Source organism: Schizosaccharomyces japonicus (genome assembly GCF_000149845.2).
Source record: "Schizosaccharomyces japonicus yFS275 unplaced genomic scaffold supercont5.3, whole genome shotgun sequence".
Taxonomy (NCBI): domain Eukaryota; kingdom Fungi; phylum Ascomycota; class Schizosaccharomycetes; order Schizosaccharomycetales; family Schizosaccharomycetaceae; genus Schizosaccharomyces; species Schizosaccharomyces japonicus.
This window is the reverse complement of record NW_011627862.1, coordinates 2421208-2438589: the sequence shown is the minus strand read 5'-3', so window position 1 is coordinate 2438589 and position 17382 is coordinate 2421208. Positions and strand designations below refer to the sequence as shown.

The window sequence follows — 17382 nt, the reverse complement described above, 5'->3', positions numbered from 1 at the left end:
GGGTTTTCGTCGAAAAAACATGGCGAATGATGTAGATGATAATAATTTGCCAGTTATGGAAAAGAACTCGTCGAATTTAAACGGACTTTTGGAATTGGACTCGGTTCAAAGCACAGGTTTCAGTGAAACTGACCGATATGACACACCAATAGATTTCTCGGCGGCCTCTTTGCATGAGGAAGGTCTTTGGTCGGACGAGGAGTCAGACTACGCTGATAGCGACAATGATCTGTTGACGCTGAATGGTCCTTCTTTTCAGCAGGATGTCTTTGGGAATATAGAGGAAGACTTTGAGCAGGATCTCAAAGCAGTTGCCGGCTTCAGATCATCTCAAAGAAAAGGACGGGGCCGGCGAAGTCGAGTGGATATGCCTCCGTCGCTGGAAGTTCAGAGTTTACTCAGTCGTGCCAACCATGCTTTCGCTCAAGAAGGTAATTTTGAAGAAGCCCAGAGACTCGCAGAGGAGATTGTCCGTATTGACAATAACATGATTGCTGCATGGAAGATGCTTGGAGAGTGTCACCGGCAAAAGGGAAACGAGAGGGTTAATATTGAAAAATGCTTAATTGCCTGGATGGCGGCAGCTCATTTAAAGCCACGGGACCATGAGCTTTGGGCTACCTGCGCAAGACTCAGTGAAAGCTTAGGTTTTTGGGAACAGGCAGATTATTGTTACAACCATGCTATACAAGCGAAACCGTCCGAGGTCGACAAACTCATTGAATACATATGGGATAGAGCCATCTTAAATCAAGAACATGAACGCTACAAAAAAGCAATTGAAGGATTTCAAAATTTACTAAACTATTTGCCGCACGATTCTTCTGTGTTGCACCATCTCGCGGAAATTTACATTGAACTAAAAGAACCAAGAGAAGCTATCAAACTCTACGAAGCTGCTTGGAATCACTTCTACCGTTACCCAAGTCCACCGGTGGGACAGGGCGTGTTTGATTGGTCCTCATTGAATGCGTATGCCGGGTTATTGTATAGTGATGAACAGTGGCATGAATTGATTGTCCTCATCAAACGCGGTGCCCGTTGGCTCCGTGGACGAAAAACGGAAACGCATTGGGATGAAATTGATGATGATCGAGAGTGGGACCTTGACGAAAAACGACGGAAATTCCCCAGCTCTAATTTGTATGAGCAACCCGAAAACGCATTCGTGTTACCTTTTAATCTTCGTGCCAAATTAGGAATTGCACGCTTGAAGATCGGTGACTTGGCAGAGGCAACACTGCACTTTGATATTTTAAAATCGCTGCCCATCACCGAAACTGTATTCATTCTTTTTGAAATCGCTGAAGCCGCTATCAGCGTTGATTTGTACGATCTTGCGTTAAGTTATTATCTCATTCTCAACAAGTTTGAACCCGCTTGCAACGAGCGCCTGTATTACTCAATGGGTATTTGTTACAAAGAACTTAAGGAATACACAAGTGCGGAAGAGTGTTTATTGGTAACACTCATGCTCAATAATCGAAACATTGATGCTATGGTGCGTCTCGCAGAAATATATGAGCTGCTCGAAGACCGAGATGCTGCACTCGAAATTGTAACAGAAATTATTGCGTTGCGGAATGCAATGGCTCCCAGCATTTCATCTAGCGACAGCAGCTCCCGGCAGGTGTCTGAGAACGCTTCTCAGTCTTCGTCGCTCATTACAAACCAAAGCGCGCCTGAGAATTCCGCATGGCGTAAACGTTTGGAGATGACGCGCTCTATGGAGAAAACAAAACAAATTCAAAGGTGGAGAGCCGAACAGGCGTCGTTTCGGTTTCGTAAGCTTGAAATGCTTGATGACGGTCGGATTCAAAATGATCAAAAAAGTATTAATAACTGGATTGAAACGGTTTCCGAATTGGTGGATGAGTTTATAAATACAAGAGTCTTTTACCCACCCGACAAAAAGATTAAGTTCCGTGCAAACTTTGCCCAACAACATGTACAGTATGGAAATTTGACTGAAAAATTGGCAGGAATGGCCACTCGTTTGCAGGATTCCCTCGCATGGCCCCATCTCGAAGAATTGGATGCAGAATCAGTGAAAACAAAAAAAGAGTTTCGTGGCTATGGATTGGATCGTTGGTTCCAATTGTTTATGGAATTCGCCATCGTTTTAACAAAGTTGAATCGCATGAAGCAGGCACATGAGGTATTTCGTGCTGCACTGTACGCGAACGTTTTCGACGAAGACCCGATGAAACGAGTCGCCATGCATTGGTATATGCTGGCTTGTGCTATATACGCCAAGGACATTAGTATGGTATCGTCCGTTCTGCGATGGGTATTCAATACGTTCCAGTTTCGACAAGACTCATACCGGCTATGGTCTGCCGTACTTTGCTCTGGTCATTATTATGCTCGTTACTTTGTTGACAGCGCTAATCAAAAATTTCTTCTTCGTCTGATAAAGTTAATGGACCAGCTTGTCGGCGAACAGGATGTCCAGGGAGCTGCCACCCTGGCTAAAAATGAAGACGGATTTGCTACACGGCCCGTTTCTTACGATCCTCTTCTACTTCTATTGTACGGTCATATTATGGCAGGTGGCCGAAGCTGGATTCCAGCTCTAAATTACTACAGTCGAGCATATGCTGCCTCACCAGAAGATCCAATGATCAACTTGTCACTCGGTCTGGCATACATTCATCGCGCTATGCAACGGCAAACAGACAACCGACACTATCAAATTGTACAGGGCTTTACTTTTCTGTACCGCTATTATGACATTCGAAGTTTGGAAGGTCCCGGACAAAAACAAGAAGCTCTCTACAATCTGGCGCGTGCATACCACCAACTAGGCTTGGAGCATTTGGCTGTGAATTACTATGAAGACGCTCTACGGCTTTCGTCTATGCATCCTCAGCATGCGAACATGGAAAAAACGAACAACGAACAAACAATCTCCCTAACCTACGATCTCGCATTCGAGTGCGCTTATAATTTACGACTTATCTATGTCAACAGCGGAAATTTACGACGCGCGGTAACACTCACGAAACGTTATTTAGTCTTTTAATTTGTTTGTTTACGCACGCGAGTTCATTTACCGAGACATATCTAGGGTAGGGTTTGTGACTGTTACCTTTGTTTCTCTCAACACTCAGAGAGTAACAGTGCCCTCATCCTACCTACAGCCACATACCCAAGATGCCTCCTAAGGTAAAGTGCAACAGAGCAACTCTGCATCCTGTGTACAGCATGCTAACCGTCTTCTTGTAGTTTGATCCCAGTGAGGTGAAAATCCTTCTCATGAGAGCCGTCGGTGGTGAGGTCGCCGGTGGTTCTACCCTTGCTCCTAAGATTGGTCCCTTGGGTTTGTCCCCCAAGAAGGTCGGTGAGGATATTGCCAAGGCTACCAAGGACTGGAAGGGTCTTCGTGTCACCGTCAAGTTGACCATCCAAAACCGTCAGGCCACGGTCTCTGTTGTCCCTGCTGCCTCCTCCTTGGTCATCAAGGCCCTTAAGGAGCCTGCTCGTGACCGCAAGAAGGACAAGAACATTATTCACTCTGGCAACCTTTCTCTTGACGAGGTTATCGAGATTGCTCGCACTATGCGCTTCAAGTCTCTCGCCAAGGAGCTCTCGGGTACTGTCAAGGAGATTCTTGGAACTTGCTTCTCCGTTGGCTGCACCGTTGATGGCAAGAACCCCCATGACTTGCAAAAGGAGATCGACAACGGTGATGTTGAGAGTAAGTGAAGCTTCTCGGGACCGGTCGTCCGTTGATGGACGGTGCCTGCTGAGAATGGCTGTTTACGAATTTCATACTAACTCGCTCTTTAGTTCCTCAAGAGTAAATTCAGTTTTCACGTGGAAAACAAGATATGCTCTAAAGATCAACAAGTGGTTTCCCTTTGTGGTTGAAGTCGCCGACACGGCAGTGATGATGGGGTGAGGTGTTTGCGGGTGTGGATTTGAAACGGATTGGAATTGAACCGTATGAAACTTGTTAAAACAAAGGTTGACACACTCTGATCTGCAGATTCTTTGTTCTACAGATCAATTTATTATCAACCAAGAGCAATGTTCCTCTTTCCGTGATGGTCCTTTGATTTCATTCATCTGGTCGCGAACTGCTGGAGGAGAACATTTCTTGTAGATAGAATAAAGTCTTGACAAGTACGACTGTGAAGTGAGGGGAGTGATGGGGAAGCATTTGGGTTTTTGAGAGGGAAGTACGACATTTGCTTTCGCTTACCGGGTTTTCATCTCTGTCTCGGTGGCCCAGTTGGTTGGTGTTGTCATACCCCTCCTCCTCCTCTTTCTCCTCCGCAGTTCGAGTCTCGCCTCTCTCATGTATATCCCACAAACCCCACATGACGCACCCACACCTCTGGCGCCCGTTGATTGGACAAAAAGGCGGCACCTTATTTTACTTAAAACATTGTGTCTTCTGGTTTACAGGTAAACTGTTCACCGTTCTTACGAATGCTTTGCTGGTTTACATCGCGAGAGAGTGCCTTACGCATGTCGAACGAGTCCTCGTCAGGACCGTGAGGGTTGCTGTAATAACCCAGCACACGCCGGTACACTGAATAGCCCAGTCGCTTGTACATGTTAACGGCAAGCAGGTTGCTAGGACGGACGAACAAGTCAACGAAGTATGCCTTGTCAGCGTCACCCGCACGCTCCAAGTAGTCCATGAGTTTCCGAGCAATGCCTAGTTGACGACAGCTTGGAGCGACCGTGATAGCGGTAACGTGAGTATGCCAGTCCTTGTCTTTTCCTTCGCTCTTGCCCATGATGTAGCCCATAGGAGAGGGGTGGTCGGGCGTCTGCCGGTCTTCATTAACCATTACACACAGATTGGGCCATCTCGACATGTAGCTCAGGTAAAACGAAATGTTGAACTAGAAGAGTTAGCAAACGCGTAGTGCTGAGCTCGGCTACTCATACCGTTTCCGTCAACGAGTCGAGATTAATGTTGTTGAACTCAAACAAGTCCGTGGCCTTGAATCTTCGCGTGTCAGACATGCTGCTGGTTTTCGTCGCGGAGAATTGAGAGGCAAGAACGAGAGCGAGAGAGAGGGAGCGAACGCGAGCGCGCGGAGGCCTGAAGGGTATATAGTGCGGTGCGATAGACCGTGTTATATCGGATACAGCATTGAAAGGCATTCTCGCAATTGTTTATTAAGATACAGCTGCGCACTATCAAACAGCTCACACAGTTACAGTAAAAATATACAGCGCACTTTTTCGCACTTCCTTGTATCTCATTAATTTTCGTTAAAGTCCCGCAGCGCAGTCGAGAAACCTCTGTAACCCTCGTTGCGTCCTGTTGCACCTCGTTACACTCCCACAAACCAGGCGTGCTTAAGGGCGTTATGGGCACTAGACGAAGAAGAGTGTTAGCAGGAGTAGCAATGTCATAGCACTGTTGCGCAAGTCGCGCATGCCGCTCACTCGTTTTCGAGCCACTGGCAGGTCCGTACCTGATGCGTAGTTCGGGCTGCATCCTCAGCATTCTCTGCAGCAAGTCGAGACCGAGACCGTCAAGACCGGGAAACATGGAGGCAAGGTCCTGGGGGGGATAGAATGGGAAGGTAGGCTTGTAGTCGGGCAACCGAGAAACACCGGGCCACGTCTGCTCCGTAGGGGTGCCCATGAGACGGAAGATTTTGAGTAGCTGGTCTTCGTTGTCTGTACCGGGAAACAAGGGACGGCCGGTGATGAGTTCGGCCAGGATACAACCCACAGACCACATGTCAATAGACGTTGTGTAGTTCCGCGAGCCCATTAGTACGTCAGGCGCCCGGTACCAAAGCGTCACAACCTCGTTCGAGAACGTGTTGACGGGGATGCCGAACGAACGAGCCAGACCAAAGTCTGCCAACTTGAGTTCACCGCGATGGTTAATCAGCAAGTTCTGCGGCTTCAGATCACGATGAAGGATGCGGTTCTCGTGACAGAAGGCGACACCCTTGAGCAGTTGGTGGATGAAATTCTTCACTTGTCCAAGAGCAAGTGCACCATCGACGCCGTACGCATCCATATACTTTTTCAGGTCTTTTTCCATGAACTCAAAGACGAGCATAAGCTTGTTTTCCAGATGGACAACGTCAAGCAGCTCCATAATGTTCGGATGCTTCAATTCTTTCATCAAACTAATTTCACGAATTGCCGTACTGGGAGTCCCTTCTTCAGGATCAACCTTTATGTCCTTAATTGCGACAATTTCGCCCGTAAGAAGGTGTCGTCCACGGTACACGGTCGCATACGTTCCTTCGCCTACACGAGTTAGTGAGCTGCTCCAGTATACAGACAAAATGTTCAGGTCCTACCGAGCTTTTCCAAGCGCTGGTAATTCATGGCTGCTGACGGAGAAGGGACGACGAGCGTACAGCGGTAAGCGGTACAAGCGGTAACGAGCGTTGCGAGCAGCTCGGAGAAATTGTGAGCTCCAACGAGAGATAACGCGTACGATTTTGGACCGTGGTAAGGTTCGCAAAGGCTCGATAAAATCCGTTAAATGGATGAACGCACCGCATTACGTCACGCTCGGTAAGATAACGCGCCCCGTGGATCGCCGTATTTTTTGCAACGAGGCGGAGTGCAGATCAGGCAGTCGCCGCGAGAAGCACTCGTAGCAAAAAAGGTCGGGTCGGTTATATCATGTCAATTCCTCATTAGAACGCCTAACATTAGCTAAGCATTGCTTGCAATTTGCGGTTCGCAAGCAATGACAAAGGCGAGTGCGTACACAGACACCCGCAAGGACGAGCAGTCCACTCCGCCCGTATTCGTTTGCTTTAGAAGTGATCAGCCAAAGTAGCACGGCTCAAATTCTCGGAAGCAGCATTGTCCATGAGCCAGGTGGTACGGTCCTTGGCGGCCTGTGTGATGAGAGCGCTGGGAAGCGTCGAGGTGGCATCTTCGAGAATCTCCTTGATAACGGTTTTCTTAGCAGCACCGGTAGCGACAAACACAATTTGGTGAGCATGCGTCACAACGGGCAAGGTAAGCGTGATACGCTCTTTAGGAGGCTTGGGAGAGTCGGTAATGGGTGCTACCCAGGCAACGTCCTCCTTCAACAGCTCATGGTTGGGGAAGAGTGAACAGGTGTGTCCATCAGGTCCGCAGCCAAGAACAATAAGGTCGAACGAGGGAACCTTGATGGTAGAGGCGTTGGCAAACGTGTGCACCAATTGGCCCTCGTACTCGTCGGCATAGTTCTGGACATCCTTTTCGTTTTCTTTCAGTAACTCCTCGCTCAGCGTGTGGATTTGTTCACGCTTCAAACCGACCTTGCTGAAAAACGCTTCCTGGCACGCATGGAACGTCGAGTCCTCGTGGTCAAGAGGGACAACACGCTCGTCAGCGAAAAACACTTCCCTGTTAGTGTGTTAATAGCGTATACTACATTGACAAAGTTGGAGGCGGACGGAGTCACCGTTTTTACACTCGTTGATGGCAATCGTCCCTGTAGCAATCACAAACTGCACTGAAGCTCGACGTCACACAACCATGCTCCTGTCTCCGTCACATCTTTCTGCTGTACGTACCACTTTGCAAAATCTACGCCCTGTACCTGGGCAAGCCCCTGGGCCAAAATTTTTGGGAGACTACCACCGCTCAAGGCGATTGTAAACCGACCATTCTTCTCAATAGCGGCTGCACTGCTGCTCTTGACGATCTCTGCGAGCTTCTCAGCGACTTGACGGCTATCCTCGTAGGTAAACGCAAGCATTCTGTTTCTTAGTGGTGGTGGATAGGTGCACTTTGGTGTGTGTAAAGGTAGGTGTATGTATCTAGCGCACCATATTAACGTAAAGACATCGTAGCTACGAGGTGTAGCTATCATTATGCTGACAAATCCCGCAAATGAACCAATTCTTGTTTGAGGACCCGGTAATGTCAAATGGACTCAAAGATCTGTGACCAAACGCATCACGGTGGTCAGTAAGACAAGCTGTACATGTTTCTTCCCATTTTCGGCTGATGTATGGCAACGACCAACAAAACACATAGGAAACCCGTCTCTTTGTGGTTTCCATTTTACATTTTTGAGGGAATAACATCCGTAAGAAACTCCAATTGATCGTCTTTCCGAACAGCATCTGCAAGGTCTTTTTGCTGTATGGTACGGCGTTTGTTAATTTTGGTAATTTGGAATGCTTTTTGCGAAAACCGTTTAAGAAACATTTCCTATTACATACAGTTACTATTTTGTTCGTGTTTTGAACAGCAATTACGCGACAAATGAAATGTCAATGAGAATGGTTCTTACAGTAGCTAATGAAATGAGAAGAACAGATGCATTGGAGCAGGAATGAATGTCCTTGTCCATTTTAATCGTCTTTTTCACGCGACTAAGCGGTAGAATCGTCTTTCCCTTGGACGTATTATCCATGCTGTATGTAGTAGTAATAGTAGTAGTAGTAGGCTAAAGGCAAGTTGTCTGCACGCGTCCAAACGCGTCTTCATTAAGTCGCGTCGCAAACAAAGGACGCGTGTCACACGTCCCTTCCTTACATAACTAAAAAAAAAACAAAAAACAAAACTAGTTACAGGCAACAGGAACAATAGTAATAAAAAACAAAACTACCAAAAACAAACAAGAAGCATTTCCATGCATTGATAGTCTAGAAAGAGAAACGCCCGGCAGAAAAAAAAAGAAAAGAAACAAGTAACAAACGAACTGGAATGAAAAAGAACAAAAACAACTTGCCTATTGGCTTTTGCCCTCGAAAATACATCAAGTTCCTGCACATATTAGACCTTTTCTTCTTGTTCATAGCAGCATTCATTCATCTACGCAATAAGAAAACCCTTGCAAAACCCGCAACGGCTAGTCGCGTATATGAACAGCATCAAACAATCGTAAAATAGGTGAGCAATCTTTACCATCCCACAAAGTATGAAAAGACAACACACAGGTAGCTCTAGCGATACAACTGTAAAAAAAAATATATAGAACAGAAAGCTTCCATAAAAAGAATTCCACACTAAAGAGTGTAAGTCACAGCTGCAACATTGGAGCATAGAACACGAAGGGTGCCGTTTTTAAATGTGTATTTTAGTTGGAAAACCAACGACAAATGGAAGAAAAGGTAACAAGAAAGGTCATAGCAACTCCAAAAGCATATCCATCAACGACAGTTCCAAACAATAACTCAAACATACAACAATATTAACAGCAACTCAGGGAGTCACCGCCATTAAAGAATTTCAGGTGCAAATATACGGAATGACGAACGCTTGGAACGTAGCGTTCCCAAAAAGGGAGTGAAACAATGATAGGAATGATACTGGCAAAAAGCACTGCACCGAATGTAACAGTACCCGGGCAACAGCGACCAAGGAAAAGCGAGTGAAAGGAGACCGTGTGTCGAACGCACAGTCAACATAGACTGAGTCATGCATGTGCGGAATGATTTGTGAGTGTATGAAAAAAACAGTGGACGTGAGGACGACAATGAACGAGAGCATGTAAAGAGCATACAGTGTCTGTCAATGATATACTCCACTCATTGAGCAATGATGAGGACTCTGTTTGCTTTATTGTTTTTTTTTCTTTTTCTTGTTTTTTTTTTGGTAATAATGAAGGCGGCCTCGGAAAGAATGAAAGCAGATGCGTCAAACCGTTTCTCAAAGAGTCACAATATATTGGCTTGTTTATATGGATGAACATCATGAGTGCATAGTGAGCACAAAGCAAGGGAAAAGGAAAGCATGGACGTAGGTGTAGGCAATCAATTCTCTGTACAACATGAAAATCGCACGCTTGAATCAATGCGCGAACAAAGTCGACGCGCTTCCACAGAAACAAGTCGACACCTCTTGTAGAAGATTGCTCTTGGAGCCCGAAGATGAACCAAAACAGGTTTAAACATTAAACGAAACAGATTTTACATTAATCAGGGGAGGCGTTGAAAGCAATGCGAACAAGCGCACCCGCACTGGGGTCAAAAGCTTCACAGTGCGCCAATGACCATTCTGCTCCTGCAGCGACAAAACGCACTGGTTGTCATCGAAACGAACTTGGGAAAGACCCAAAAGATCAAGATGAACACGCTTCTCCATGCCCAATTTGGGGAAGAAAACGTCAAAGTAGGCGTTCGAGACAAAGCAAACAATGCCATCAAACCACGCGTTGTTTGCGTCCCACTTGCTGAACAGTTGCAAATGAATACTCGACTCCTGTGCAAACTTACTGACCAACAAGCGTCGACCAGCTTCGTTGGAAGCTTGCGCCCAGACACGAAGACGGCGTTCTGGAATATTTTCATTCTTGAGCATGAGATCGAGTTGGAAGTGAACAATGATGTCTGCGTATCGCTCCAAAGGAGCGGCAAAATGAGTAAGCAGTGCATTGTCCTCTTCGACAGGTTCTTCATTGAGACTCATCATAGAGATTCCACGCATAGCAGCGTGAATGTTTGCTTCCATCACACCTCTAATACCATACACTGTACGAGGCATGACCTTGTAGTAAAACAATTGTAAAATGTTGCGCACATTAGGATCTTCAATCAGCAGCAAAGAACGCAACACAGACTTCGAAGATGACATATCCAAAACTGAACCCATTTGGATAGCCATCCGCTGAAGCAAACGGCAGTTCTCCCGCGAGGGCAATCTTTGAACACGCAAAAGTGCATTTTTCTTAAAATGCATCTCCAATTGTGAGGCGACTGCACGGTTGGCGGCATTAACGAGCATGTCCCGGATAACAACCATGTTATTCGGTTCAAACAGATTGGTGTGTCTAGCATTCACGAAGACATTTTCTTCATCCCAACGTGTAGCCAACCGACATACACGGTCTAGAGGAAGTGTCGTGCCAAAGAAGTAAGAGCGCAGGCTCAACGAGACTGTCTTCATCAAACGCAAGCGTTCATCTTTTTCTAACAACGAAGCTGCCTCGTTAATACTATAGGTATGTTTGGGACAAATTATCGTTCGCTTAATGGTTGTTTTCAAGACTCTTCCGGTGTGGGAAATGTCTAAGAGAACACTGATGGCATGACTTTCAGTGTCCTTTTTAAACGACAGGAACTTCAAAAGTTCTGGAGGGAATAGAGGAAGGACCCGCTGACACAAATGAACCGCACTGCCACGACGTTGAAGCTCACGATCCAGAGCCGTTCCTGGATCGACAGCACGAGAAACATCAGTAACATGAACACCAACATGGAATCCCTCTTCCGTCTCGCGGACATGGAAAGCCGACGAAACGGGCGAGGCGATGTAGGGCTTGTCGTCTGATGCATTGGTCTTCGAAGCTTCGGATTTGGACTCGGGCTCGACAAACGCATCATCGACAGTAAGAAGAAAGATGTCTTCGTCACAGCGTTCGGCGATGGAAGGATTCAATTCTTTGGCGGTAGCAATGGCCGCAGCTGCTGAAGTCGAGTTCTCAATGGGGTCACAATTAACACCCATATCGCGCAACAAGGCTTCCACTTGAGCCTTCAAGGAGCCCATGGGCCCCAATTGGCCAACAAGCATACCGAATGGGTGAAGAGAAGTGACGGGCCAGCGTTTGATGGAGGCAAGAAACAATTGTTGAGAGTATTCATGGTCACGCTCAATGAAATCGTCTGGTGCCTGTTCTGTAGGAATAGCAATAAGAGGTACACGCTTATCAGAAGGCTTGAACCAAACAATTTTGGGGCGTTCGTTAGCAGATGACTGGGCTGCATTACCGTTGCTGACTTGGCGTTCTTTGGTAGCAGCACTGCTGGGACGAAGAATACCTAATACACCAGAAAAGACCTGACCAGGAGCACGTTGAAGAACAGCAACAATGTGACCTGCGTGATAGGGCTTTTCGTCGATACCCAACTGTTTCTGATCCAACAAAAATAAAGTCTGACCCTCAACCTGCTCATCATCCTTAGCCTTAATAGCAGAACGGTGAGGAACCGATTGTGCTTTGGGGGAATAAGGAGAGTTCATGGAACCGTCATTCGCACTAGCCAAACCATCTTTACGGCGGCGGTTTTCCTCTTTCTCAAGTTTGCCAGCCCAAACCTCATTTACATCGAGCAGTTCTACTGCAACCACGTCGCCCTCCAGCGCACGGTTACGATCCTTTGAACCACAGATGAACACATCGGCATCCAAACCGTCTACACTAACAAATGCATCGGATCTGTTTTTCTTGCTAACCGTGAGCACACCAGTGACCAAACGATGCTCAGCAATAAGAGCAGGTACAGAGGACTGGGGAAGGTAGGGTGTAAAGAGGTTCTTTCGCGAATTCGCGGGCGAAGTGGCAGAAGAAGTCGCAGGTCTCTTCGGCACAATAAGACTGCCTGTTGAACAACGATGCCTATGACCAGCGTGTGGAGGACGGAAAGCGCTGGCAGGAGGAGTGAATACACCGCTCTGAGAATTGGGAGGGCGCCATGGGGCATCAAAATTGCGAGAACCTCTTTGGTTACGAACGAGAGATGGAGGGTACATAGGAGAACCCGATGGGTTCGGGAGAGACGCGATACTATGACTTTTAGCATGTCTGGAGACGCCAACAGAAGGTGAGTTGGAAAATGAAAGAGAGTTTCTCCCATTAGAGGCGCCAGAATAATTCATCGGGACGTTTGGAGCAGAGCCTTGTTGAGGAGAGCCGGAGGATATGGAAGGAGGATGTGAGAGCACCATGCCGGACGAAGAGGAGACAGCACCAACATACGAAGACGGTGAATTGGCTGTCGAGCCATTTGACGGCATAAAGGGACCATTTTCAAAGTAAGACTTATATGAAGGCACCTGAAGTGATGGAGATGCTGCAGAGATGTTTCCTATGCCGCTAAGAGAGTGCGATGAAGCATGTTTTGATGGAGGAAGAGCAATTCCCGTACTAGCACTTCGACGGTGGCCATTTACAAATGAGGATTCGACCGCGGGAAGCAGTCCAGAGTGACGAAGCGTCTGCTGGTGCTGTTGCAGTGAAAGCCATGAAGAGGAGTTCGCATCAATGGGAGGCAGCCATGTTTTCATCGACGAACCACCCGAAGACGTCGAACTCGATTGAAGATTTGTCAACGGTTTTAGAGAAGGGATCGATGGTTGCTTATTGGGGAAATGAGAGGGAATCCGCGAAGAAGGAGCTTGCGCTGGCTCTTCGTCCATGGCGCATGAAGCTGCTTTAGTAGTTGGTGAAGGACAAGGTTTCGGGCAACGTGAACGGTGGTAGAGCATAGGCTCGGTCGAGACACCGAGATCACCGGGATAACAGAAAAAGTCGGCGAATTAATCGGTGTTTAAACACCGGGCGCGGGCATATCTTGATTGCGACGATGGGCAGGGTGTTGTAACCGCTGGCGTTAAATTCGGTAAACTTTCGTTCTTTTTTCGGGAATGTTCTCGGCTTCTTCGCGCGGTCTCATGGGTGACTTTTCGGCATCGTTTCGGCGATGTTCCAAAAAATTATCGGTGTCTTCGGATAAGTACTCCGGGTTCTCGGTGAACCCGACTCACCGGGACCAAGACCTGGTTTCTGCTATTCACCCTTCTGCCTCGAATTCGTCTTACTTACTCGACATGCTTCGTTTTGTCGTGGGCACGTATACACGCCTGCTGTATGGAGTAGACGTTGACCTTAAGAAAAACACATCAAAGCCGATTTGGTTATTTGAAGCCCACGAGAAGGGTTTGACTGCACTTGCAGTAGACGGAATCCATTTGGCTTCTACTAGTGGTGACGAGACTATCAAGTACGATTTTCGTGGCTGAGGTGCGGAAGAACTAACTGTTTGTGGTAGAATTTACGATCACACAAAAAACATACAAATTGCTGATGTGTCGGTGCCTACGGACGTCTCTAATGCTTGTGTTCGGTATATGAGGTTCACAAAAAAGCATCTGCTGGCTTGTCACGACAATGGACAGATTACTATGTGGTCAAGAGATTCTTGGTTGCTGGTCCATGTCTTGAAATCGTCTTCCAGCAAGGGTATTACTGGAATTGCAGTCCACCCCTCAGAAAAGCTCGCTTTGACCGTCGGTGGAGACGGAAAGCTGCGTCTTTGGGACCTTGTTCGCGGTAAAGGAAGCAAGGTTGTTGGTCTCGAACGAGCCGGTGAACTCGTGGACTTTTTGAACGATGAAACGTTTATCGTTATGTCACGGACGTCGGTAGAAGCATTTAATTTTGTAAGAGAATGGCGCTTTACTTGGATGTTTGGCTAACGAAATGATTGTAGAACATTGAGTCTCTTTATACTTATAAGTCTAAGTCGCAGCTGAACACAATGTGTTTCTATAAGGATAAAATAGCTGTTGGACAGGGAGACGGTAAAATATCGATTCTTGATGCCTCCAATGGAGAACTCTTGAAGCAACTCGATACCAAACAAAAACGGTATGTGCATATGCCCAAATGTATCCGTACTAACAAGAATGACCAGTGTCAAGGCTCTGTATGCAGCTTGTGGCTATCTTGTCAGTGCCAGCTCTGATGGCATTGTTAAAATTTGGAACGATAAGTGGGAATGTGTTGCAGAACACAAGGTCCCCGAGGGCAACCGTGTTACATGTATGGTTGCAATGGAAGCTCTTACTTCTGCCGTTCCTAAACCTCAGAAACGCGTCTCTCAGTCAGAAAGCGAAAGCGATAGTGAGAGTAGCAGCAGCGAAAGCGAGGATGAAAGTGCAGAAGAGAAAACGGAAACAAAGGTGAAGGCGAAGAGAGCAAACAAGAAAAAACGTGTTGATTAGAAAAAATAAACAACTTGGGTTTTGGAGTATGGCAAAACAAGGAATGAGGTAATCAATCAATATGGTATTCGAGGGGAGGGACTTACTGACTATGGAGAGAGTCAAATAGTGGGATTTGCTTGTGTAGTGGATATAATATATGAAGCCTCAGAGTTTACAGAGCCTAGAGATTGTGCCGTGAATGAACAATATGCTTGGGTTAGAGTTGAGGAGAGAGGTTTTAATAGTAAATGAAGAAAAAAGAAGAAGCCAGTAGTAAGAAAAGTTATTTGGACTTCTTTGTCGAAGATCATAATTTGTTTAGTCGATCAAAGACAAGTATGGCAAGCCAGCATCCTTATTGATGGAGACTAGTGCCTTGTTTCAGCCAGTGAACGTATGTGCTCTCTTGTGTCAGACGTAAGAGAATATAAATGTATTAATTCGTTGGACAAACTTATCCGGGACTTTTTTCTAATAGCATCTGGACTCTTATGAATTGGCTAAGATGTTAAAAGTATATATATATATATTTCTTCCTTTATACTTAAAGAATCACAAAAGTAATTACTATTTTTAATTCAATGAATACTACATGATCATAAATTGTTTTAATAAAGTGTTACAATTACTCAAATTGGTTGAGCAAAGTCACTAGACCACTATGCTGCTTGAAGGAATATGTATTGAAATTTAAACTAGGAAAACAATTACAGCGGCGACTGTGACCGATTGACACAATCAGTTAAAAATGTCAATTCAATTATCGTAAAAACTCCATTAGCCTAGAAACCTGTTCTGTACATCAAATATCGCAACTAAGTTTTAGGTTTATAATTAGCGCAACCTTGATGAGCCAAAGCTGTCAACAGCAACCCCGTTGAGACAAGTTTAGCTTAAGAAGGTATTACAGAAAGATGAACTCTAATGCGGATGAGGATACGTCTTCCAGAAGAATGTTGTAAAAAAAAAAAAAAAAAAAAAAATGTGTGTACAAATTAGGTTTCGGCACCGTAATGAAGATGGTATTTTATTAGTGATCGAATTATCAATACAATGCAACCGTACCCCGTATCGCGTTACAAGGAACTCTGTCTGTTCAGTAACTAGAATGAACAACCATTGAACGTAATGCCGGTTTTTTATTTTTATTTTTATTTAAATTTAGATTTAGATTTTCAAGAAAAAACATACTTTTTATCGACACGTTACTGCTTCATGGATAAAATTGTTGTTTCTATGACTAAATACGGTATTCTGTTCATTCGCACAATCTGACAACAGACGAATAATTATGCGATTAAAGTTTCGCTTAACTTAATTTCTCATAAATTCCCTTCATATTAACACTACTCTTCAAAGGATGAAGACATAATACAAAAAATTAAGCGTGAGCCCTCATCTTTTTAAATATGTTGCATTGATCCCGTGGTCTTTATTATACAGCTTTGATTACCTTTTCGCTTATAAAAAAAATAAGAAAATAAACTCCAGGTAGTCCACCAGCAGAATTCCAGCGAATTACGATTTCATTACGGTTGTATGGTGTAACAGTTAGCACGCGGGATTCTGACTCTCGAAACGTGGGTGGGTTCGACTCCTCAGAAGGACCCTCGTTTTTGGCTCAGTCAAGGGAATTCTGTAATTGTGACAGATATTGCAATTGTTCTTTCATTTGTATTAGATTTATCTGTTTCTCGAACGGAAACAAATTATGAAGATCGTCGTTGCTGGAGGTACAGGCCTTTTGGGCCAGGCAATTTGTAGAGCTGCAGTACAGAAGGGTTTGCAGGTGCATGCTGTGTCTCGACACGGTAAAACGAAAGGTTTAGAAGACGCTTGGGCGAATCACGTTTCTTGGCATTCCATTGATGTACAAAACGATACGAAAGCTCTTACGCCATTGCTCAAGGATTCTTCTTGTTTGGTAAATACAATTGGCATCTTAATGGAAAATAATTACAAGAAAATATTGAAGAAACCATTTAGTGCTGGAATACGTGCACTTAAGAATTTTCCGTCTTTCCTTCCGAGCAAGGATAACAACAATCCTCTGAAAAACGAAAAGACTACAAAATCCCCAGCGCAGAAAGGATCACTGTTCAAGGCTATCAATGAAAACTTGGCAGTAAAACTTGGTGCTCTCGCCTCTCAGAATAATGTTCCAACTTATTGCTACATTTCCACCCACGGTTATTTTCCAGGCATTGACCCAGAATACGTCAATTCGAAACGCAGAGCCGAACAGCGCATTCAGTCCATTCCTAACCTTCGTTCCATTTTTCTTCGTCCTAGCTTTATGTACGACAGACACGCTCGACCTATCTCTGAACCCATTTCGCTACTCTTTAAAATGACTTCTGGCTTGAAAGACGCTGTTTTCGGACCGAAAGCGGGTGTAGACAATGCCCTTGTTGCTCCCCCATTACCTACAGCAAGTGTCGGTGCAGCAATTGTTGAGGCGATTTGCGACCCGAGCGTACATGGAGTCGTCTCTGTTAATGACATACTTCGTCTCGCTGAAAAAGCAACATAATTCTATGCCTTGCAGTATTTCTGCAATTCGTGTTTCTGTTTAAGTATTAAGAGTGTGCTTAGAACGAGCAATTGTTCTAATTATCGCTAATAGAATTGGCATCGGCATTAGCACCATTTGTTATGAGACGCACTTTACACTAATGAATAATTTAACGAAAAATACGATGTTATGAAACCCATTTGTATCCTTCC

At 45.4% G+C, this 17382-nt stretch overlaps 9 protein-coding genes across 9 annotated transcripts; 4 read left to right on the top strand and 5 right to left on the bottom strand.

Annotated features, from left to right (window-relative positions):
- Nucleotides 1-19: 19 nt before the first annotated feature.
- On the top strand, nt 20-3025 carry SJAG_01827 (transcription factor tfiiic complex subunit sfc4; the record flags this gene model as incomplete). Its single annotated transcript, XM_002173030.1, has 1 exon — nt 20-3025. One exon carries the CDS (start codon nt 20-22, stop codon nt 3023-3025), a length of 3006 nt encoding a protein of 1001 aa, XP_002173066.1.
- Nucleotides 3026-3105: 80 nt separating this feature from the next.
- On the top strand, nt 3106-4094 carry SJAG_05248 (60S ribosomal protein L12). The gene is made up of 3 exons (XM_002173029.2): nt 3106-3168; nt 3229-3700; nt 3793-4094. Exons 1-3 carry the CDS (start codon nt 3157-3159, stop codon nt 3804-3806), a joined length of 498 nt encoding a protein of 165 aa, XP_002173065.1. The 5' UTR covers nt 3106-3156; the 3' UTR covers nt 3807-4094.
- A 258-nt stretch (nt 4095-4352) lies between these two features.
- Nucleotides 4353-5131, bottom strand: SJAG_01826 (NatB N-acetyltransferase complex catalytic subunit Nat3). The gene is made up of 2 exons (XM_002173028.2): nt 4906-5131; nt 4353-4859 (listed from the first exon to the last, which is right to left on the bottom strand). The coding sequence occupies exons 1-2, from the start codon at nt 5122-5124 to the stop codon at nt 4386-4388; spliced, it is 693 nt and encodes a 230-aa protein (XP_002173064.2). The 5' UTR covers nt 5125-5131; the 3' UTR covers nt 4353-4385.
- On the bottom strand, nt 5077-6561 carry SJAG_01825 (CMGC/CDK/CDK5 protein kinase Pef1). Its single transcript, XM_002173027.2, has 3 exons — nt 6291-6561; nt 5442-6237; nt 5077-5340 (listed from the first exon to the last, which is right to left on the bottom strand). The coding sequence occupies exons 1-3, from the start codon at nt 6316-6318 to the stop codon at nt 5298-5300; spliced, it is 867 nt and encodes a 288-aa protein (XP_002173063.1). The 5' UTR covers nt 6319-6561; the 3' UTR covers nt 5077-5297.
- Nucleotides 6495-7716, bottom strand: SJAG_01824 (6-phosphogluconolactonase). Its single transcript, XM_002173026.2, has 2 exons — nt 7512-7716; nt 6495-7341 (listed from the first exon to the last, which is right to left on the bottom strand). The coding sequence occupies exons 1-2, from the start codon at nt 7694-7696 to the stop codon at nt 6759-6761; spliced, it is 768 nt and encodes a 255-aa protein (XP_002173062.1). The 5' UTR covers nt 7697-7716; the 3' UTR covers nt 6495-6758.
- Nucleotides 7717-8004: 288 nt separating this feature from the next.
- On the bottom strand, nt 8005-8359 carry SJAG_01823 (histone-like transcription factor family; the record flags this gene model as incomplete). The annotated part of the gene is made up of 2 exons (XM_002173025.1): nt 8005-8154; nt 8237-8359. 2 exons carry the CDS (start codon nt 8357-8359, stop codon nt 8005-8007), a joined length of 273 nt encoding a protein of 90 aa, XP_002173061.1.
- Nucleotides 8360-8474: 115 nt separating this feature from the next.
- Nucleotides 8475-13194, bottom strand: SJAG_01822 (RNB-like protein). The gene has a single exon (XM_002173024.2). It carries the CDS (start codon nt 13153-13155, stop codon nt 9835-9837), a length of 3321 nt encoding a protein of 1106 aa, XP_002173060.2. The 5' UTR covers nt 13156-13194; the 3' UTR covers nt 8475-9834.
- A 71-nt stretch (nt 13195-13265) lies between these two features.
- SJAG_01821 (Shk1 kinase binding protein 15) lies at nt 13266-14832 on the top strand. Its single transcript, XM_002173023.2, has 4 exons — nt 13266-13670; nt 13719-14109; nt 14160-14317; nt 14364-14832. The coding sequence occupies exons 1-4, from the start codon at nt 13498-13500 to the stop codon at nt 14671-14673; spliced, it is 1032 nt and encodes a 343-aa protein (XP_002173059.2). The 5' UTR covers nt 13266-13497; the 3' UTR covers nt 14674-14832.
- Nucleotides 14833-16001: 1169 nt separating this feature from the next.
- SJAG_01820 (NAD dependent epimerase/dehydratase) lies at nt 16002-17369 on the top strand. Its single transcript, XM_002173022.2, has one exon. It carries the CDS (start codon nt 16367-16369, stop codon nt 17186-17188), a length of 822 nt encoding a protein of 273 aa, XP_002173058.1. The 5' UTR covers nt 16002-16366; the 3' UTR covers nt 17189-17369.
- Nucleotides 17370-17382: the final 13 nt, after the last annotated feature.

Excerpts from the sequence above, each read along its gene's own strand:
- SJAG_01826 (XM_002173028.2), bottom strand. The coding sequence starts at position 5,124 with ATGCCTTTCAATGCTGTATCCGATATAACACGGTCTATCGCACCGCAC. Across the intron at positions 4,860-4,905 it reads TCGACTCGTTGACGGAAACG|TTCAACATTTCGTTTTACCT; the intron begins GTATGAGTAGCC and ends TAACTCTTCTAG.
- SJAG_01825 (XM_002173027.2), bottom strand. The coding sequence starts at position 6,318 with ATGAATTACCAGCGCTTGGAAAAGCTCG. Across the intron at positions 6,238-6,290 it reads CCAGCGCTTGGAAAAGCTCG|GCGAAGGAACGTATGCGACC; the intron begins GTAGGACCTGAA and ends TAACTCGTGTAG. Across the intron at positions 5,341-5,441 it reads CAGCCCGAACTACGCATCAG|TGCCCATAACGCCCTTAAGC; the intron begins GTACGGACCTGC and ends TTCTTCGTCTAG.
- SJAG_01824 (XM_002173026.2), bottom strand. The coding sequence starts at position 7,696 with ATGCTTGCGTTTACCTACGAGGATAGCCGTCAAGTCGCTGAGAAGCTC. Across the intron at positions 7,342-7,511 it reads GGCGTAGATTTTGCAAAGTG|GGAAGTGTTTTTCGCTGACG; the intron begins GTACGTACAGCA and ends ACACACTAACAG.
- SJAG_01822 (XM_002173024.2), bottom strand. The coding sequence starts at position 13,155 with ATGCTCTACCACCGTTCACGTTGCCCGAAACCTTGTCCTTCACCAACT.
- SJAG_01821 (XM_002173023.2), top strand. The coding sequence starts at position 13,498 with ATGCTTCGTTTTGTCGTGGGCACGTATACACGCCTGCTGTATGGAGTA. Across the intron at positions 13,671-13,718 it reads AGTGGTGACGAGACTATCAA|AATTTACGATCACACAAAAA; the intron begins GTACGATTTTCG and ends TGTTTGTGGTAG. Across the intron at positions 14,110-14,159 it reads CGGTAGAAGCATTTAATTTT|AACATTGAGTCTCTTTATAC; the intron begins GTAAGAGAATGG and ends AAATGATTGTAG.
- SJAG_01820 (XM_002173022.2), top strand. The coding sequence starts at position 16,367 with ATGAAGATCGTCGTTGCTGGAGGTACAGGCCTTTTGGGCCAGGCAATT.